Source organism: Eublepharis macularius, chromosome 6 (assembly GCF_028583425.1).
Source record: "Eublepharis macularius isolate TG4126 chromosome 6, MPM_Emac_v1.0, whole genome shotgun sequence".
In the NCBI taxonomy this organism is placed as follows: domain Eukaryota; kingdom Metazoa; phylum Chordata; class Lepidosauria; order Squamata; family Eublepharidae; genus Eublepharis; species Eublepharis macularius.
The window spans coordinates 85172791-85195939 of record NC_072795.1 but is presented as its reverse complement, the minus strand read 5'-3'; the positions used below and the strand labels follow the sequence as shown (position 1 = coordinate 85195939).

Here is a 23149-nt window from a genome sequence, read left to right as displayed (position 1 = left end):
AGCTGCTCAGAAAATCGCATGTCAATGCTGAAGGAAAAGTCTAAACAACCATAAAATGAAAGTTCCTTTCACCACAGGATTGTTTCCACTTTGGTAATTTTTATAATGCCACAAAATAAGGTGAAAATAGGCTTTAGAGAGCTAAATTAAATAGTGTTTGACATGTCAGGGTTTAATCTCCTCCACCTTGTTTATTGCTTTGCTCATCAAGTTAACTACAAAAATGTAACCATCTCCCAAACAGAATAAAAAACGGTAAGCACTCACTGAATGTGTTTTTGCTATTTACTTTTGCTGACTTTACTACTATTTCCTATTGTCATACCCTCAACAACTTGCACACATTGAATTGTCAAAAATTATTTTGTCCAAATGCTAACTAACCTCAGGGATGTAACTATCATTTGTAAGGTTCTATAAGCATATGTTTTGCCCTAAAATTTTTGATCTCATGTTTTTCCACTGAAGCGCAACTGCTGTCTTGGATGATTATTATATATACTCTTTCTATGAACAGGAACGTCTGTATTCCACAAGGAAGCTAAGCAGAAGGGCTAGGGTGCCAAGTTGTGAAAGTTAATGACTACTTTGCCCTTCAGACTAAGCTGCCTTAGTTAACGCTGAGTTTATTAAGGCTGCAATTTTCTCTAAAATTTCTAGATAATTGGAAATCAAATTAAAAACTTATAAAATATAAATTTTAAAAATCAACTGTTTGCAGGATTTCTTACCTGTAGAAAAGGCACTCCTGTTCTTTCGATTGCTATCACCCCCACTGTCTGGTTTACTTCTAGGTCAAGAATCAGTATTTCTCTTGGGTAGAGTAACAACATGTAGTTTCTTTTGGAAGGCAGGTAGGACAGCTGAAGGCAGTCATTCAGTGTTACAGATTCAGCACTGGAATATACCACAAACATTTCCTTTCTAAGTACATTTTCTAAAATGCAAATATGCAAGCAGAAAAAGCTTGTATCAAAGCATTTAATGTTCAGATAATGAAAACCAAGGTCATTTCATGGTCTTCCCTCTTAAACAGCTTGCAATACAGCTACAGTACTATAGTATCTTTGTAAGAAGCATTCTTTTAGACTCCATGAGAGTAGAGCACACACATTTCGCCTAGACCAAGAAAAGGTAGCTGCTTCATTTTGTTAATTAATTTAAAGTAGTGGTTGGCTATTGAAAGCCCTGTCTTAAAAACATGACTTAGAAGTAATAGTGTTTAAGTGTTCAAATAGGACTGTAGAGCCCTGCATTCAAATTCCCACCAAGTTCCCTGGGTGACCTTGGGCCAGGCACTCCTCTATGGACTAACATATATTACAAAACTGGAGAGCAGTAAAATGGGGAGAGGAGAACAATGTGTATCTTCCCGAGTTCTTTGAAGGAACTGAGTGCTAAAAATGAGAGACAGACACACAAAGTATGGATGTTATACATGTGTTTAGAAATTAATGTTCAATATATCTAGGCTCATTAGTGGTCCAGCATTAGTTTTAAATGTGTCAAATCCATAGCTTGCCATCATTTAAGGTGTAAAATACTCCATGACACATAATCTTGTGAATCCTGTTTCCTGTGTGCTGGTGGTATGGGAGGAATATGATGATTATCAAATACAATGACTGAAATTTAATAGATGTAAATGATACTCTCTTCTTTATTTGGTTATCTCAATTATCCCATTTTAGTTATACCACATAACATCCTCCAGGGGTGGAGGAAGAGGGTGGACGGGGGACAGGAAACATAACACATCTCTGGATTTGTATAGAAATGCCCCAGTTCAGAGAAAATTAGCCGTGTTTAAGTCCTGTTGAAATTTCAGACCATTAATTCCAATTGATACTGCAAGTCACCATTGACAGAAAAAATGGTGGGTTATAACTATTTTAGTAAAGACACAAATGTAATAATGCCCTGACCTGGATGGTGTGGGTGGCCCAATCTTTTCAGATCTTGGAAGTGAAGCAGGTTTGGTCCTGCCCAGGCTTGCTTATGCAAAGGAAGGCAATGGCAAACCACATCTGTTCATCTCTTGCCTTGAAAACCCTATAGGGTCTCCATAAGTCATCTGCAACTTGATAGCACATTTTTTTAAAAAAACACAAATGTATGTTCAAGATGGCACCAGATGCTAATGAGACTGGCTCTGGTACCAATATATAACCTAACAGAGATATTAACATCTGAAAATTTTAATGGTTTATGTTCTAAAATGTAAATCGAAATAAAAGGGCTTTTCAAACCATTTAAGTCAACATTAAAAGATCACATTTTTGCAAATGATTACAACCAGAGATGTCATCAAGCCTTTTGTTTGAAATGTAAAGCTCTAATTAAAGTATCAGTCGTACTTAGGCACCAACATCTGGTGTTAAGCATCAGTTTACAATACAGTCTGATGAGTTTGTTCACACAATCACTGGCAAATTGAAAAAGAACTTCCAGATGGAAAAAAGGGTGGAAACCCTTTCATTTTAAAAGGACTATGAGCAGGAGAAGTTCCCAGGTAATTTTATCCTTAGGGTCAGATTATACAGGAATTTTGATCACCAAATTGCCTCAATGAGTTTGCCATGAACATGGATATTATTCGTGTTCATTCATATAGAACAAGTCCTGAAAACGTAGCAGAAAACATGCTTAATAGTTACCTTGGCTTTTCATTTGTGATGAGAATTTTTACTTTGTCCAGTGCCTTTTTAGCACCTGTAGCAGATACTAGCTTGTTATGAATGGGACTAGAACGAGGGCTGGAAATGTAAACTTTTTTCCCTGAACTGGCAGGGGCCTTTGAAGGAGAGAAGTCCGATATAAACACTATTCCCTCACTTGTAAGCACTGTAACAAGAAAAAAGGTGTTATAACAAAATACGAGGGACAAGTGGAACATAGAGTTTCATTTTAATGTAACTTTGGAGGTAAAATTGACAAAAAATTTATGAATGGTGATGTTCGTAGCAAACTTGTAAAAATATAATTCTGGGGAAAGATGAGAATATAGACAATTATAATTCACTAGAGGTCACTGAAGTTGGCTTTGAAAATTAATTCTGTAACTTTTAAAGAGAAAAACTATGGGGTGAATCCAGCAGAAAAGCTGACAGAAGTTGGTGGAATGGATCTTTTCCCACCTTCTCTTTCCCAGCAGCCTGCTTTTTGTTCACCAAATCCTATCTGATGGTCCTGCGCCCATTATGAACAAAATGCACCACAGTACAAGAAGCTACAGTTAGAGAGAATTGGATGCAATTGCCTCCTCCTCCACCACTGCAGATTCCCCCATCCCATGGTGTGCTTTTTGGCTGAATCCAGTCCTACATACACTGCAAAGCTATTGGCACATAAATTTAGCTTTCCATATTGGCTTATCACATTGAGAAACTACTAGCCATAAATCCTTTGATGTAGAATACAGCCAAAAGCAGTGCTAGCCCAAGGAAAACAGTACTCTAAGCATTATCCTCTCAGAGCTTCTAGCTTTTCTTACCTATATAAGAAAATTCTGTCAAAATTATGGCAGTATGCACTGCAATGAGCCCAGCAAAACACAGGACTTCACAAGACACACTATGCTGGCCAGTAGCTCCATTTCACCATTTCATATTTCTTTTCTAAGCTATTTCTGAAATCTCACATAGCAACCAAGTTAATGAACTACTGTCCTAGGTTACTTTTGCTCTCATTTTTCTCACTACATTCTCTGCCTTTGTCAGTTGTTAAAATTCCACACTGACCTTGTAAACAACCATAACAGTCACTCCTGTGGGACAGAAGTTCCATGAATATTTTTCTGTATAATACTTGCATGTTAGATTGGATGGATCAAAGGGATCAAATGAAAAAGAAAGGATGTTTTCTGCATAGCTTTTCTTCCAAAGTTTGGTGCCTGTATCTGCATTCCATAGCACAATGTAATTTGGAGGGTGAACTGCAAGCAGCAGATCTCGAGAGGCATCCTGGCTCCAGAGCCACTGCATGTCTGTCAAAAGAAAAAAGGAGCCAGACTTGAAGCTAATAGCAACTACTCTCTCTTTCATTTGGTGTGTTTCTAAGACAAAATCAGAATAAGTGACATACTGAAACCACCAAGCTAAATATTTCATGATTTATGGGCGTCAGGAGGAGAGACCAAGAAGAGTAGTAAAAAATTGGATTGAATAGCTATCCCTTATCATATGTAAGTAGATTAGCAGGCTATGAAAAATCACCAATATTTTCTAATACTATTTCTCCTGCCCAAACACAATTGTACAAAAAGTAACAAACAACCTTTTGCCTAAACAATATTCACAGATGGCACCTTCTTCCTCATGCAAATACATGGTCCAGAGTTCACACAAGCCCAAGCCCCAGTTTGGCAGCTGCACCTTGCTGAAAACATAGGTGGCATAAATTAAGGGGCATCGTTCGTTGAGAGGCACTCAACTTGCTACTTGAGCAAGGTTTGGAAAGGGGGAAAAGCCCAACAAAAATTAAGGAAAAAATGATATTAAGAAAAATAAATGTCAAAGAAAACTCTGAAGGTTGGAAAGGTTGAGCATTTTAATATATTTAAGCTATAATGGCCTTCAGATGTCTACTCTGAGTTTGGAGGTGGAGGAGTACAATGGTACTGCCTTAATCTTGACAGACTTTGGATAACACAATCAAAATTACCTTAATTGTAAACTACCCAAATATTCAATACTTACAAATAAACTACTGGAGAAGAAGCAGAATGAAATGACATCAATAATAAATCATGCATGGAATAAAAAAAAATCCAAATCCTTAAGCCTACACAGCATTATTCATTATTGTGTCTTCAAATTATGCTTTTACCACATTGTTCCCACTTCATCATAAGAAGCAATCAAAACAAAATTCAAATTACTTTAGTGACATTTCAAGCAATAAAGTTAAAGGAAGAAAAAAACTTTCAGTCATACTGGGTCACAAAACATTTTACAAGACAGGTTTGAAAATAAACTATCAATTGCTTGTGGAAGCACATGTTGGAAATTTCATTTCACTGAGATGCTGTGAATTTTACTTCAGGAATAAAACCAATCTACAACTGTGATGATAATGAGGATGTAAATAGTACTAAAAACAGCAGGAGATGACTGATTCTTGGGGAGGGGGGGGGAAGCCACAAGAGAGCTTAAAGATATCAAAGAATATTAACACAAACTCTTTCTAAAAGAGAAAAATATAGAATGAATTGTTTTTCATTTTCTTCAAGCTTCCATCATCCACTGCATGAGGAGGGTTCTCCATAAGTATATCCATTAATGCCTTTTACTGAAGAAAAAAATATTAAGCTCATTTGTAAGTGGAAAGTATGTCGACTTGATTCAATTCGATTCGATCAGCCTTTGGAAAGTATGTCAAAGCCATCGAGGCGCTTTCGACTTATGGCAACCCTATGAATTAATTACCTCCAAAACATCTTTATGATCGACAGCCTTGCTCAGCTTTTGCAAACTGAAGGCTGTGGCTTCCTTTATTGAGTCAATGTCACAATCCCATAGATGCATTTATCAGATTTCTAACCAACTTATCCTACTTTATAGTGATGACCTTAAATGTTTGAGTGAGAAAATCTGTTTCCTTAGGGTAGGCACCATAAAATATGGTTTCCAGGTTGCCACTGAGATGCATATGCTTATACTGTTAGAATCTCATGCACTTCCAGTTATTTCTAAGATCTGGTTACTTTGACTTGTCTCCAGATTAAAAAAACAGAACAAAACCCTGGAGGTAGTTTCTCTGACCTTGTGCTGAGCCTCAGAACTCTCTTCCGAAAGGACTGTTCTTGCTGCTCTAGAGTTGCGGAAACAGAGGAACTCAAATCCCTGGTCCTGAATAGAGATGGGCACGAACAGCAATACGAACTTTAAAAAGCCACGAACAGCCCAATCTGCTCTTCGCGAACAAGCTGTTCATAAGGCCCCATTCTAAACGAACAGGTGGTCGTTGCAAGCCTCGTTCATTGCTGTTCGTCAAGCCAGACAGTCTGGCACCTGCAATCAATTCCCTTGGCAACTTAGCAGGGATTGTCTGAACTCTGTCTGAACTCCTGCTGTTGCCTTGGAAACCCCAATCTAAGCCCAATTTAGCTTGATAGGCAGGTCTTCCTTCCAAGTGTGGACTGGAGCTCCAAATTTGTTACAAGAGGAAAAGACCAGGGGGGAGGGGGGCTCCCAGCTCTGGCTTTCAGGGAGAGACAGCTGCAGCTAGAGATACAGGGTGAGTGCATTGGAGCTTGAATTTTCTTTGTGTGTGTTGGGATAGGGATCTACCCCTTCAGGTTCCAGGGCTGCTGCCAGGCTCTGGGGCCAAGCTATTATTTATTATAGGTACCTTTCCTGCTGCCTGCTCAGGTAGGGTTTCTGGGAGTGGTGCGGTAGGGATCTTGATGGCTGGAGGAGAGCCTGCTGGCCCCCATGAACAATTAACAACGAACATGTTCGTGAACAGGATCATGTTCGTCAGTGTTCATTGTTCACTGCTCATGGATGGCAACGAACACCATGTTTGGAGTTTTCCTCTGTTCGTGCTCATGTCTAGTCCTGAACAGACTCACCATTGATTCAAGTTGAGGATGTCACAATCCATGTCACTATCAAGACTCTACCTCTATCAGGGAAACAATTTATGATTTCTGGTAAATCAAAAATTTGGGTTGGCTTCTAAGGCCAGAAAAAAATTGGGGATCCCTAACCGTGGGCCTCACTTAGAGGGGCATCGAAATTGCAAAGGTGCTTCTTAAGAAGAAATATATACCCTCATAACCAAATGTTATTAACCAATGCGACCCTATGTAGAGGTATTCCACCTAAGCCTACTGATTTCAGAGGCTGATATTGATGTAATTCTGCAAAGGAGGGCATAGTTTGGTGATTAGAGAAGCCTAAAAGGGGGATCATTTTCATGCCTCACTCTAATCTCAGGTTGTCTAGCTCATAACTGTAGAGAATGTTCCAAGTAGAGAAGCCAAACCAAACAAGCAGTGAAATGGAAAGATGAGGAAGGTTAATCTCAGAAACTTGAACTAACATTGACTTGGGTAGGAGCAGGAGTGGCAACCAAAAACATACTTTATGCTTGCAAAATACCAACCGTGGCTTGGATACAGCACAGCATTTCTAAGAGCGGAAGAATTTAGTGCAATTTTCTTGCCTCCTCCCTCTTTTTGTAGCTCAAAATGCCCCCTGAAATGCTGCTACTGGAAAACATTGGGGCTCCAAGAAGTAGCACTTTAGGGAGCATCTTCGGCTACAGCAAGTGAGGGGATATGAAGAAACTTCACTCTGTGCAATTCTTCAACCTACAACAATTCTGTGCTGAATCCAAACCTGTATTTACTAAATTGAGTCAAACCAATAATTCACACAGTTGAGTCATGAGAGAGAGCGGCACACAGTATCAGGCAGGCAATTCCCAATCCTATTACTTGAGTGCCTTTAACTAGAAACTCTAGGAATTGAACCTAAACTACACCTGTAAGCTCAAGGAAGCCTGGCCCTTTAGATATAAAAGGCTTTGCTTCTGAGTTTCCAACTTCCCATCTTCAGCCCTTGGGAATAAAAGGAAAAATATGCAAACAGTTGATCTACTCAATTGCCTTGCAAGAGATGGGAGGATCTGTCTCTTGTTCCAAATCAGTTACCGTCTTACAGGCTGAACCTCTTCTCATACAATCATTTCCACAACCTCTTCCTTCCCTGCTTCCTTCTTTGCTTATGCTTCGCACAGTTTGCAGTATTAGTATCACTATTACATGGCAGAAAATATGAGTGAGATCTATATTACTTTTGCCCTCTCTCTGTTTGAACTGGAGAGGACAGTGAGAAAAGCAAATCCCTCATCTCAGTCAATACGGTATCCATTTCTACTCATTCACTGTAAGCCACCTTCTTGTAAATTGCCTCTGCTTTTACACACCAGTTAGTAACCTCTGACAAACCTTTAATCCCACATCCTATAAAATTTGGAACTAGAGCTAAAGGGTTGAAGATGGGAACAACGCGCAGGTATATTTTAACCCCCAGAACCTCTCATTACATACAAATAAGTTTGGATTGTATTGGGCTAAAGGATTTAAGAGGGCATAAATATCTAGACATTCTTAAGCCCCATCGTCTTTCTAGAGATGCAACCTGAAACTGTGGAAAAAATGGAGATGTCAGGAAAAATTAAAAGAAGTACAGTAATTACTTTTATAGCAAGTCAACTAATTTTGCTGTTTTAAGAGCATAAACTTTGTTCATAACTTTGTTACTTGGCATATTTATGAAATTTGAAATGTTTTAATTTTTCCCCATACACCAATGCTAGACTGAGAAATGTAAATTTCTGTACCCTCTGGTACCTAAGGACTTACATAATAGTTTTTGTTACTAGAGAAGAAAAAACAGTTAAAGGGAAACCATAAATTTGTAAATACACAACATTTTTATTTATTTATTTACTTTAGATTTTTATTCCGCCCTCCCCTCAAGCGGGCTCAGGGTGAATTATAACAAGTTAAAAATACATTACATAAGTTATATATAATATAAAGCAATAAAACATTTAAAAACTTAACATACAAGCAAATAGATGGCAGCAGTCAGTATACGCTAAATTAGAAGCAGGATGATGGACAACCGAATAAGGAGGGAGGGCTCAGATCTTCCTTTTTTCCTCTTTTTTGGCCTGTGGAGGCCAAGCCCAGCCTCAACCATATGCCTGATGGTTGCAGGCCTGGTGAAACAATAACAAGTCCTGTCAGGCCCTGGTCTCAATAGACAGAGAGTTCCACCAGGCAGGAGCCAGGACCAAAAAAACCTTGGCTCTGGTTGAGGTCAGGTGGGCCTCCTCTGGGCCAGGGACCACCAATAGTTGCTCCTCTCCTGATTGGAGCATCCTCTCCTCATAAAAGGAGAGGTGGCCCACTCCCCATAAAAGGTTTATTATTTAGAAAAAAGTCACATGGTCATAGTATAATAATAAGAACAACATTCAATTTATATACCGCCAGGACAATTTAATGCCATACTCAGAGTGGTAAACAAAGTGTGTTATTATTATCCTCACAACAATCACCCTGTGAGGTGGGTGAGGCTGAGAGAGCTGTGACTAACCCATGGTCACCCAGCTGGCTTCAAGCAGAGGAATGGGGAATCAAACCCACTTCTCAGATGACAGTCCTCCTGCTCTAATTAAAGACTATCAGCTAATTTGAATATTGCGTTAAAGTAATATCATTAACTTATTAATGTATAATATATATATAATTTCTTAATTTCAAATAATCTGATGACCCAGCAGTCTTGAATCACTCTAATTACACCCTCTAGTTCCACTCTTGCACTGAAGCCACTGAAGCCAAAATTTTTCCCATAATCAATGCGATACCAAAATCTGTATCAACTAGCAGAAAAGCCAGGGATGTAGAAAAAACACCAGCAGTTATCACTGTCTTAAGGCAGGAGATACACCAATACACTGTCAAAGAATATATAAGCTAAAGTTTCAGTCACACCAGATCCACAAGGACACAATCTGTCTGAGCAAGCTGCTGCTTGGAATCTACTGAACAAAACAGCAGAGGTAAAAGCCAAAAAAAAGCCCTTCCCCCAAAAAATCCAAAAGAAAAGTTCACCTAGCCAAAAAAAAAAGGCCGTCCATTATTTAGGGATGGTCAAGCAATAAAAAATAAGTTGGGTGGGTAAAAGGAAGCACAATCCCCCCCAAAATTACAAAGATCATATTCTACAAGCTCTAGCAAAGACCACCTGACTATCTAACAGTGCAATTCTAAGAGGAGTTACACCAGCCTAAGCCCACTGATTTCAACGGTCTTAGACTGGAGTAACTCTTCTTAGGAATGCACTGTAAGACCTCCAAGGTTCTATGAAGAGATATCCTAGAGGCCTGATGGTCAGCAGAGGAGAGAAACAACAGGGGGCAGCCACAAAACATGGAGTTTAGATTTGAGATTGAACTTCCATTGTGCAACAAAGCAAACAGAAAATAAAAAACAAACATTTCATTCCATTTCATTGATTGTAAGAGAGAAAATCTCTCAGATTTTGATATTCTCACAAACAGAAAGCAGGGACCATTTTCTCTTTTCTCCTGCAGGTTTATACCTCTGCACTACAGAAAAGGGGGTCTATGGGGAGAATATGAAGCAAGTTTACTCAGTGATAAGGCCAGTTCATAATACTAAAATTGCAAACAGAAGATGGTACACACAGATAAGAGTGGACTGGGAAGTCAAAATGGGCCTGGAAAATGCTCCCCCTCCCTCACCTGATGAATGGCCACAGAGCCAGCTGAAGAGAAAGTAGGTGCTGCTGGCCTTGGTGGCTGCATCACATACTGGGCAGGTGAGGCGAAGCCAGACACTGCATCCATGCATGTGCGCCTCCTCACCAGCTGCCACCGTGTCACAAGTGTGAATCTGGGTGTCACCATACCCTCATTCCTCCTTGCAGGGTGCAGGCAGGCCCAGGCAAATACAGGAAGAAGCCAGGCCCTGCCATGCCCACGCTCCTTCTCCCTGGCCAACCTGGCTGCCACTCAGCCTGTGTTCTCCCTCACTGGCCACACTGGACCTGTGCTAGCACAGGAAGAATCTAGGGTTCAACTTACTTGTGTTCCTCCTTGCAAGGTGGAGCTGGGTATCACTGGACCTGTTTTCCTCCTGAACAGCCTCACTGTGCCTGAGCTATTTAATATTTATTTAGGAAATTTCTATGCCACCTCTCCAGAGTCCTGCGTGAGGTGGCTTGCAAATAAAATAATAAATTATCAATATAAAAACAAGCTGTTAAAACAAGCCATTAAAATAAGCCCTGAGATATAAAAATAGAATAAAACTGTCCATAAAACAGAACTCAAATCAGAAGCAGGCCATAAAAGTGAAAAATTATGTTTTGTCCTGGAACCTAAAAGGTAGTAAAATAGGCACCAGGCCAGCCTCAAGGGAGAGGACACTGCAAAGGCCATGTGCCGCCACAGAAAATGTCCTGTCTCTAGTCACCACTTGCCTCACCTAGGAAGGTGAAGGCACAGATAACAGGGGTTTGAGAGGCAGATCTGAACTGGTGGTTGGACAATACAGAAGAAGGCAGTATTTCAGGCACAGTGGCCCCAAGCAATTAAAGGGCCTTACAGATAAGAACCAACACACTGAAAAGTGCCCAGAAAAAGATGGGTAGCCAGCATACATCTTTCAACATAAGTGTGGTAACGAGCCCCTGACAACATCCTGGCTACTGCATTTTGGACCAACTGAAAATTCTGGAGCATGTGACAGAAACCCACCTTGGATGTTATCAGAGCAGGGATTACGGTGGTCAGATCACTCATTTCAAGGAACGGCCACAGCTTCCGTATCAACTAAAGCTGATCAAGGTGCTACAACTTGGGACTTCCATAGATCTACCTGACTTGGGTCTTAAGGAGAAACAGAGCTGGATATCATCTGTTTATTGGTGACACCTAACTCCAATCCACAGGATGACCTCTCCCAGCAAATTTATTGAGATGTTAAACAGCATGGGAACAAGAAGCAGCCCTACAGGACCCCCCAGCATAAATGCCATGGAGCCAAGCAGTATCACCTTCTACAATCAGCCAGTAAAGTAACAGAGAAACCACCAAGGCATAGTGCTCCCCACACCAAACCAACCAACCTATCCAGGAAGATACATGGTCGATAGTACTGAAAGTCTCAGAGAGGTCCAAGAGAATCAACAGGCATACATTCCCTCTGTTGTTTTCCTGGTGAAGGTCATTAATCAGGGTGACCAAGGCTATTTCCATACCAAACCCAGGCCTGAATCCAGACTGAAATGAACAAAGCCAGATGCTGTTGTTCTCCTCTTTACCATCCCACCATGGCATCAAGGATCACCAAGATTTTTTCCAGCAAAATACATGGCCAGAGGCCCCTGCATCCAAAGTCCTTCATTACAAAGTAACCACACATAACCTTATCCAGTACTTAGGGACAAGTTCCTACATTACAAGGAGGAAGCCACAAACAGGTAAACTCCAACATGTCCTATTTTAGTCAATGAATCACTGCTTAAAGCCATCTCTTACCACTCCACCTGTGGTGGGAGTTGCATCCCACTTCACACACTGCCTCAGGCATAGACCTTTCAACATCTCTTAAGTAACAGGCACTTGCGTTAAAACAAACAGGTGTTCATAGTATTATTTATCAGACATATTTAGGTTTATGCCATCTCTAAATCACTTTTGATGCTCCTCCACTCAGCATACATAGATTACTTCACAAAAAAAGTATATGGGTATGTGCATGATCCAGGCCTTAAACAATTACTCTCCCATCAAGCTATAGTTGAGTCTCTACAAGTTTCAAGTTTAGGCTGGATGACTGGTGCTACTGATGTAAAGACTTAGAATTAAAAAAAAAAAACCCGGTCAAATTTGTGCATCTGGGGTGCAGAGAAACACTAAGTGAAAAATCAGAACAGCCAGGCTTGGACATTCCTCATTTCATCTATTGTGCTCCAACTTCTGCAGAATCTCCCCTCTATTTCTCTCATTTTACGAACAAATTCATCGGACTATGTCTTCACTGTAGACACTACAGTTATACCCAAGCAGCCTGTAAATAGATTAGCAGGCTATGAAAAATGAGAGCTGCTGACTTGGCGAACTTGACCTTAAGCCAATGTTTATACTCCATTTCAACTGTCATTTGTTTATTTTGTGGATGTTCCTCTTACAAACAAGACATAGTAAAGCATTAAATAACCTGTGGATTTAGCTTTCTCTTTCATATCTCAAACCTAAGTACTATCACTGGTACATAGTAATTCAATACAAGTACTATGATGTGTTTAGAAATAGTTTGGTATATATCACTTCTATAGTGTACTATACACTGATTTAAAATGTGCCAGCTAAATAAGGTATAACAATGTATAAATAATACAGTAACTTATAGCACAGATAATAAAGACAATCAGAATTACAGATTATAGGTAGGATACTACCACCTTTTCTGTTTGTGCAACGGGGGAACTTGTGCAAGGGGGGGGCAAAAATAAATATAATAAAGAATTGTGGGACGCAAGCGGACAAAAAACCCCCACAATAGACATAGCTGCATGAGGAGGGAAATGGAACAAGATTACTCTTCTTGTGCCAACAGAAAACCCAGTAGGGTTCAACCCATTTATTTGCTAACATGGGAACCCATATAATATTCTTTGCTCTGGTTCACTTCTGTCAGTCTGTATGTGTTCCTCTGTAATGTTCCATTGATGTGGATAAAAAAGCACTCAGAGAGCTGAAAAGAAGGGAAAGTTATTGGGAGTACCTGTGACTTTCTTACCTGGGAGAAAGACCAAAAATCTCTTTCCCCCAAAACTGTAAAATGGAAAAGCAAGCACTGATATGCCCAGCAAGGATTAAATGCTACAGAGCCACAAAAACAATCCCCTCTCACAATATATGCTAGTTTACAAGCACCACCACCTAGTGACATGCAGCTACAGAGGTAATTCCAATTGAAACTGTTGCCTAGCAACTGAATGGCTCTCTTCTTAAACTCAAGCGTTAGCACACTTAGAGGGGCCATAGTTTGCCATGTGTAACAGAACTGAAAGCCATAGGCCTGCTCTGCAGACCCTGTAGTCCTTTCCCCAAAGGACTAATCTAGACATATAGCAATATCAAGGCAAGCTGAATTAAACACATTCATTAAAATGTAACAGCACCTAGTAAGCTCTGAGCAATCTATATTTATTATATTGTATCAGTAAGCCTGAGGCAAGGCAGTATCAATAGGGACTGTGTGAAGGGGGAAGTAACCATGCATATAAACAAAATCAATGAGAGCAAGCCACACACCTCATTAGCAGAAATTTACCATAGCATGCAAGCCATGATCTTGCATAACTTAATTTAAGTGCAGCAAAATGCAAAGCGAGGCAGGGGAGGGGGGTGAAGTCCTGCTCATCAATGAAAGAACTTAGCAACCCATAGGACATATTTTATATGCATTCCCATTATCTAACAATTCTTTAAAGAAACACTTAGTATTTTGTTAAATATGCTATAACGAATACTTTCCAAGCACCACTAATTTGCACAAAAAGACTGAAACTACTTTCACATGCAAAATAAAGTTTTATTTGCCACAGCAAGCATGGAATCCATGTGTTACACTGCAGTTAAAATGTCTCCCCCCACCTCACGCCAGTTCCAGGGACGAGTAAAATACTTCTAAACAAATGCCAGGAAAAAGAGTCCACAGTGTGTGCACAAGGAGTAGGTAGGTATATTTGCTTAAAAGGAAATGATGAATGAAAGGATATGTTGAAAGACAGACAACTGCTCAAATATTTGGAATCTGGCTAAGAATCATGTCGTCATCATCATCATCATCACTACTACTGCGCTTATATACCGCTCTTCTAGACAGATTAGTGCCTCATCCAGAGCAGTGAATAAGTTAGTGTTATTATTCCTTCACGGAGCTTGTTTATGCATTTATTTACTATTCTGCCACAATATAATATGAAAACAGAGCAGTTGTCTTACCCTGAATGGGTTTTGTGTGCTCTTGGATTTCACAGTGAGCAGCTCCTGTAGCCACATCCCAAACAATGATCTTTCCAGTGGCATCAGCTGAAGCCAAGCGCAGAGAATAAGGTGATCCAATATTGTGATGATAGTTTTCTTTAGCCCATTTAACCTAAATATACAAAATAAAATTGGCAAGCATTTGTAACATAAATTTGAGCAGCAAAGATTTTAGATTATTTTTGACTCACAACAGAGTATCATTAAAAAGTTCTAAAAGAAAAGGGCTAGTTTTCACTACTGACAGGTTATTAATATAAATTAAAAGGAAAAATATCATAAACAAATGGAATAAATGTATTGTCGAAGGCTTTCACGGCCGGAGAACGATGGTTGTTGTGGGTTTTCCGGGCTGTATTGCTGTGGTCTTGGCATTGTAGTTCCTGACGTTTCGCCAGCAGCTGTGGCTGGCATCTTCAGAGGTGTAGCACCAAAAGACAGAGATCTCTCAGTGTCAACACTGAGAGATCTCTGTCTTTTGGTGCTACACCTCTGAAGATGCCAGCCACAGCTGCTGGCGAAACGTCAGGAACTACAATGCCAAGACCACGGCAATACAGCCCGGAAAACCCACAACAACCAAATGGAATAAAAATAATCTTCTTACAAATGACCAGTCCCAGCCTATGTTACATACCAATACTAACAGAAATAAGACAGTGAATCAGAACTGTGAACCAAAATGGAACAAGCTCACAGAACAGATCTCTCCCATTCTTCAATCTCCTGAAACCTCAAAATATCTAGTCCTAAAAGTCTCTGGAATAGAGTTGATGCAGTGCAGGGGGTGGGGGGTGCAGTTTCCCTTGTCCATAAACAGAGCAAGAACTCACACAGGAGTGTGTGTGTGAGAGAGGGAAATTTCAGCTGATTCCTCCCCACTTGCAGCAACTTTCTGCACTGCATCCTACGCTTCTCCCAAAAGTCCCCTAAAGCTACAATCTAATGAATGTTTTGGATTTTCATTTGTAGTCATTTGTTCATTTTAGGTTAAACATTTTCATATTATATAATAAAACATTAACTTTGCAATCCTCCAAAAATATTTTTAAAAGGATTACCTTTACAACATTAGCTTTGTGTCTTTCCAAAACCTGTAGGGTCTGAGCAGTCTTGGAATCAATCACTAAAACAAGAGAATGGCATCCATACGCAATCAAGCCTTGCCAGCCCCTAAAAAAAGGATAATTATATCATCATGCATTTAATATTTGTTTAAACTTAGCAGAATTGCTGCTGCTGGGATCCAAAAACAAGACAAAGCAGTGTAGAAACACAGTAACTGCAGAATTAAACTTCATGACCCAAAGTTTTAGTTATTATGAACCTAACACTTCGTATCCCTCTAAAACATGTTCAGTTTACTGCCTGCGAGAGGATCTTCTCGATTTTCTAGTGAGAATGGTCTTGCAGCTTTGTTCTATGTGGCCTCTGACACAAGTCCCTCCTCTGGTACCTTTCTGGAACTCGTTTCTATTAAGTGTTATTTTTGCGGTTGCACCCATCCCTCCCATTCAATGTTTACATCCATATGCCCATTCATTGTTTATATTATAAATCAAAACATGCCTTCTTCACAATCATACAAGCCAGCTATCACTCCATTTCTCACAGAGTTATTGTGGAGTATCAGGGAAATTACATATATTCAAGGCCCTTTAAGGAGTAATGAGTACAATTCAGTCAGTGGCTGAGACAGGGCTGGAAGTTCCACCTAGGAACCTGATTGAATCAAGTTGGGGATTAGAGAGGTTTGGGGAAAGTCAGGAGCCTCAGGGCCAAGCTCAAGTGACGAATGACACTTGAACGGCAAGTGTATTTCTCCCTGTTCACTTGCCCTCCACTCAATCCACTTGCCATTCAAGTGTCATTCGTCACTTGTAGCTTGGCCCTCAGTTATTGTCCAGCAGAACTGAATCAATTATTCATAGACAGGGTGAGGAAGTTCTAGAGACTTAAGATGTTTTATCAATGTACTCCATAGGGCATTCCAGGAGGTAAGTAATAGTAAGAGCTTATTGTTGTTGTAGCCATAGGCCGTAACATACCAGCAAGTGCATCATGTAACAATATGCCACTTCGAAAGAGTTAAAACATAATTCCAGCAGGTGAGTTACTTCCTTTTTAGAACAACAATATTTGAGTCCAGTAGCACCTTAAACACCAACAAGATTTTCAGAGAGTCAAAACTCCCTTCATAAGATACCATGATGAAGGGATTTGACTCTTGAAAGTTTACACTCTAAAATCTCATTGGTCTTTAAGGTGCTACTGTACTCAAATCTTGCTGTTCTACTGCAGACCAACACAGCTACCCACCTGAAATTTCCTTTTGAGTTTCCAAGGGAGTTTCAGGGCCCCGTCAATTTAATATCAAACTGAACATTTTACCTTCAGTAATCTAGCCAGAAGACCTTTAGGGTTTAACAGCTATGGGGTCTCCATGAGGGGTGAGTCTTATAGGTATCAGACACAATAGAGAAATTACAGTAAACAAAAAAGACCCTCAAGGCAACTTTTATTACACCAAACAAGTTTATATTATGTAAGCAATCTTATACAGTAAAAGCTTTACTATCTGGGACTCTTGGGGAAAGGGTTGCCAGTCAATCAAACATGCTAGATACTCAAGGTTACTGCTGTGCCCCACATCTACCCAGAGGAATCTACAGAAACCGCAGCCCATTGGGAATGGCTTGGCAGAAGCCCCAATACTTTGTGGGACCCTTCCTCATCTCCCTGAGCTATCCTACACAGTAGGTAGACAAGTGAGTCAGCTGTCCACGAGCCCTGTGGAAGAGCTGGCTCCTGACATTCATGGCAGCCTGAGCATAAAAGAGGCATCCAAGGATGACATCAGCTGGTAATGCTGGCTGTCACAACCTGATAACTATTAATTGAGAACTCTGTATACATATCTCATATTTGGAAATCTTTTATAGATACCTATGTATAGATTTACCAATAGTATTTTTATAGCCAGCACTGTTTGCTTTTTTTTCTCCTGTTTGCTTTATTTTTTTTGTTTTGCACTAATAAAAAATTAAAATAAAAAAATAAAAAAGGGAGTGCGTCAAATGGAAGTAAGAAGAGCTGAAGTTTTAGCACTAATTAACAATTTACAAGTTAAAAAGTCACAGAGTCTGGACAGCATATGCCCAAGGAACTTAAATGTAAAATTACTGATTAAATGTGAAATTGATGAAAATAATATGCAACTTGTTTCTAAAATCAGCATTCCTACCAGATTAATAGAAAGTAGCTAACATGATGCTGATTTTTTAAACAGGGATTTGGACGAATTTGCGAAATTATTGGCCAGTCGGCCTAATGCCTATTCCATATATACTGGTGGATGTAACTATTAAAGATAGAATTATAGTCTTAAGCACTCACAGGAACAAATTTTACTGAGGAAGAATAAGCATGATTTCTGCAATGTCCTGCCTCACCAGCCTTTTGGAATTCTTCAAGAATATTAACAAACAGGTGGATAAGAGTGAACTAATGACACATATTAGGACTCTCAAAAAGCTTTTGCCAAAGATCACCAAAAGTACTTCAGTAAACGGAGTCCTCTCATGGATTACTAATTTTTTAATGACAGAAAAAAGGTAAATGAACACACTGGAGAGAAGATGCTCTGGGTTTCCACAGAACCAGCAATGGGACAGGCACCATTTTATTTGTTCATAATAATCTGGAATTGGTGGTGACCAATGAAGTGGCCAAGTTCACCAAAATATTCTGCATATTTACATATACAGATATCATGGTAGAGAGAGGTGTACTAGTGGGGACTGACTAAAAAAGAGACCTTGTGAATGTGGTTGACAGCTTAGTGCAAATGTCGAATATGTGATAGCCATGATAACAGTACATTCTATGCTAGATATTTTATAGGAACAGGACTGAAAATAAAGCACCCATTTTTAAATGTTGTCTATATCTACAGCACAGCACCACCTGGAACAGTATAAACAGTTTTGGTTGCCCCTTCTCAAATAAGTTATTAAAGAACTGGAAGAAATGCAAAAAGGGCAACCAAAAGCATCAACAGGTTGCACACTTTCCCTCTAAGGATGAAAACATAATAAAGGTTCACACAAATTATATCTTAGTTTGGAGAAAGCAGATAAAAAGAACTTTTCCTCCCTCTACTGTAATACTAGAATTGGAAATCACCTTGTGAAAATGATTGGCAGCAGACTCTGAACAGACAAAATAAAGTATTTCACCCAACATTTAATTAACGTATGGAACTCATTCCCACAGAATGTGATGATGGTCACTGGCTTAGATGATTTTAAAAGGGAATGACAGAGGTTCTAGGCCATTAGCCATCACAGCTGAATGAGAACTCAGTGCCTAGAGCTAGCATACCTAAATGCCAGCTGCTGAGGAGCATCAAGCAGAAGTGGCATGAGCCAGTATTCAACACTAGCAGCTATAACATCTGAGAAACCAGACTATAGATCCCCACTATACTATGAAACCATTAGGTGACATTAGGCCAATCACACTCCCGCAGCCTAAATTAGTGGTGCAAAAAAAAAATAAGAGAAGGGGAGGGGGGGAATGTGCATCACCTGGGAAAAGGGCGGTTTAAATGGATCTGAGACCCTGTCATAGGCATTCCAGAGCACTTTGCAAAATAGAAGGCAACTAGTTTGACCCCGCACACTTCTCATCCAGACCCTCCTTGCCTTCGGTCCCTCCGTCCCATTTTCTATCCACTCCAATGCACGCACTAGCCAGCTCCCCTCGCCAGGAGAAGTGGACAGAAAACGGGAGGGAGGGACCAAAGACAAGGAGGGTCTGGAGCGTAACAAGCCTGCACAGCTGAGGCACACCGCGCTGCCCCCTCAGTCTCCGATCCGCGGCACCAAACCCTACACCGGCCCGCCTCCCAGCCTGCCGCGCACGCTCGCACCGTCAGCGCGCTCCTCTCGCCCTGCGCCACTCACCAGTCCGCCGCTCCCCGGTTCTGAGGGCTGAGCGCCCCAGTGAGCGTCCGAGCTGACAGCTTGATGTTAACCATGTAGGGCTGCATCGCGGGGAAAGGAGGGCGAAGCGAAACAAACCTCGAGTTGCGGAGGGGCCGGCAGCGAACAAGGAAGGGACCGGAGGCTGCAGGAGGAAGCGTCCTCTGCGGGCTGAGCGTCGACGATCCCTGCCCCCAAACCATCCGGGTCTGCCAAGCAGCTGGAGAAGATCGGTTCCGCGGGGGGGAAACGAGTCAGTCGTGGCCGGGCTTCGTTCTGTTCTCAACCGTACAACCTCGCCCAGCCTGATTCCCTTTCCGGCCTACTACTGAACAAGTTTCATATGGGCATGCTCAAGTGGCAGGAAGTGAAGCCATGCCTGTACTTTGAATCAGAAAATCACTTCAGCTTTGCTCAAAAGTAGCAGATGAGGTCTTCAGACGTTACTTTGCGTTCCGTTATTCATTTTACATGTACAGTCAAAAAGACTAGGGTATATCTCTAATCCCCACTCTTAAAGTATGGCATGCCCCTCCGTCTAAGTTTCCAGCTTTTTTTATTATTAAATAAGTGTCTAATTTTTAGCTTTCCTATATCAGATTATTTACTTCCTGGCAAAACGTGAAACCACAATAAGATCTTACATTGCAATCAATGACTTACAGTGACGTTAATGAGCTTAGAATGCAGTAACTCTGCATAGGATTGCATTGTTATGGGTTATGTGGCTACAGTATGCAAGCAATACTTGTACAACGATTACAATGGAAGCAGAGGTACTCAAGTAATATTACTATTAGACTAACCCTGCTTCTATTTTAATCTTTTATTAAAACATTACCATTACAATTTTAACATCTAAATCAACAGAAATCTATACCATCCATTACTATCACATAGATAATTAAAGGAGAGCAATTACAGGAGATAAAAGTATCTTACCCAAAAATAAACAGATCACAAGCAAGGGACCCTTTCTGAGCAGAAGCTCCCAATGAATTCAACTTCTCATATTTATAGATTTTTTAAAAATTTCTTAACAATAGCTAGCAGTCCCCCTTGGTAGGGTGCATATTCTTAGCTAACTATTTTACAACTTCAAACACCATACAAAGTTATCTGTAGCTGAAATATATATTAAAAAGTTAATTCATTCTTAACTCTGTGTGTGTGTGTGTGTGTGTGTGTGTGTGTGTTATGTGCCATCAAGTCACCTCCGACCTATGGCAACCCTATGAATGAAAAACCTCCCAAACATCCTATCATTAACAGATTTGCTCAGTACCCAGAAACTGGAGGATGTGGCTTCTTTTATTGAATCAAGCCATTTCGTTTTAAGACTTCCTCTTTTCCTACTGCCTTCCACTTTTCCTAGCATTATTGACTTTTCCAGAGAATCTTGTCTTCTCATGATGTGACCAAAGTACAATAGCCTTAATTTGGTCATTTTAGCTTCTAGGGAGAAATCAGGCTTGATTTGATTTAGTGCCCACTTATTTGTCTTTTTGGCTGTTCATGATATCCGCAAAGCTCTTCTCCAGCATCACATTTCAAATGAATCAGTTTTCTTCCTGTCAGCTTTCTTCAGTGTCCAACTTTCACATCCATACATAGTTAAAGGGGAATACCATAGTTTGGATGATTTTGATCTTGGTTCCCGGAGAGACATCTTTATCTTTATGGATCTTCTCTAGCTCCCTCACAGCTGCTCTTCCAAGTCTGTCTTCTGATTTCTTCATTGCAGTCTCCTTTTCAGTTGATGATAGAAAATCTTAGACAATTTCAGTTTCCTCATTGTTGACTTCAAAATTGTGCAGTTCCTCAGTAGTCATTACTTTTGTCTTCGTGATGTTAAGCTGTAATTCTGCTTTGGCGCTTTCTCCTTTAACCTTCATCAGTAGTCATTTCAAGTCTTCACTATTTTCTGCCAATAACATGGTGTCATCTGCATAATTATCACTCCACCTTCTAGATCTAATCCATCTTTCCTTATGATATACTCTGCATAGAGATTGAACAGGTATAAATAAACAGGTATAAAATATCTGCTAATTGGTAATTTTGGGACACAATATTCCCTCTTTTCCCCCTCTTCTTCCCCCCTCCCCCTTACCCCCCTTTTCCAATCTGCCCCCTTCCCTTGTTTTAGTGTATAAACACTGGTTTTTGTAGACCCTGCCCTTTCTTCCCCCTTTGAACCCCCTTTTTCCCTCCCTCCCCTTTTTTACCCCTTTACCTTCTTTTTACCTCCCACTCTACCCTCCCTTCCCCTGTTTTACTTCTAGTTCACTATAAATGAATGCAAATTAAACAAATATATCAGCACACTACAACTGGCGTGTTAAAAGTCACACAACAATTATTGGTTTTATACCAATATCATTGAATTGTAACTAACACTAAGGAGGTAGACTTTGGGAGGTCTTTTCTCTCCCTACCTCAAAACCTCAGTGGAACATACTATTAGGATCTTATAAATTGTAACATTACCCTAACTGCTGAGAATATAGAGTTCTCTACTTTGCCATTAATTAAAGTGAACTGGGATCTTGCTTCCTTTAGTCGGAGAAGGAGAGGGAGATATTTTTCTTTTTTGTGAAGTCTTATCGAGCTCCATTGGTGACGATGCTTCGCAATACGTTTCAATCCTGATTCTGAATCTGTAGCATAGTGTTGTCTTCCTTGGAAAGTCACTTGCAGTTTGACAAAATCTATCCATCTGTATGGAATGTTAGCTTGTCTTAGCTTTTCTATTGTTGATTTTAGATCCTTTCTTTTAATAAGTATTTCATTAGGCAAGTCAGTAAAGACTAATATGGGAGAACCTTTAAACAGGTTCAAGCCTTTTTTCCTTGCATCATCGATTATTCTTTTATGGGTTCTCTGCTCAGGAAATTCTGCAACAGTGTCTCTTGGAATGTTGTGTTGTTTTTTTAACCCATTCGGTAGGCTTTTGTTATAACTGGGGCTACCCCATCTTCCAACTGGAGAGCATTTGCTAGCCAAGTAGCTAAGAAAATTGGGAGGTCTTCGTTTGTTGTCTGAGACTCATCCACACCTCTAAATTTGAGGTCTCTCTGTTTAGCGGCTATTTCTAATTTAAGCACTCTTTCTTGTAGTGTAGTATTTGTTTTTTGGTAAAGCTTTCATTTCATTTTGCAACAGGTTGCTGGTTTCTAGTGCATTTTCAGCTTTTATATTTGTTTTGTTTAATTCCAATTTAATTTCAGCTAATTGAGCAGCAAGTGGCTGAATTAGGAGAGCCATTTGGTTTAAAATGTTTCACTCTAATTTAGCCAGTTGTGGTGATAGAGTGGGATCAAAAGCCTCTTGCAGATTAGCTGTGTTTGTTTTTTGCTCACCCACCATCTTAAAGAGGTCTCTGACACTCGTCTCTTGTGGCTTGGCTTGGCTCGAGGCAATAAAGTATTCTTGAAGGTTTTTAACAGCTTTTTTGGTAGCTTCTTCTTTTTGTTTTCTTGTTTGGCCATAACAGAGATCAGAATAGGGTTGTTATAAAGCTTTGTGCTGGCTTGAAGACAGAGCTTGCTCAGCAG

The 23149-nt window shown here is 40.1% G+C and overlaps 1 protein-coding gene across 1 annotated transcript in view; it reads right to left on the bottom strand.

Moving 5' to 3' along the window:
- The window catches only part of WDR11 (WD repeat domain 11), a 90240-nt gene extending 70512 nt beyond the window's left edge, over positions 1 to 19728 (bottom strand). The window contains exons 1-6 of the mRNA XM_054983063.1: positions 19575 to 19728; positions 15669 to 15780; positions 14566 to 14719; positions 3812 to 3985; positions 2658 to 2844; positions 732 to 897 (exon numbers count right to left, since the gene is read on the bottom strand). Coding sequence (XP_054839038.1) covers positions 732 to 897; positions 2658 to 2844; positions 3812 to 3985; positions 14566 to 14719; positions 15669 to 15780; positions 19575 to 19660 — 879 coding nt within the window. The 5' untranslated portion in view covers positions 19661 to 19728. The remainder of the gene's footprint in view (positions 1 to 731; positions 898 to 2657; positions 2845 to 3811; positions 3986 to 14565; positions 14720 to 15668; positions 15781 to 19574) is intronic.
- Between the last annotated feature and the right edge of the window lie 3421 nt (positions 19729 to 23149).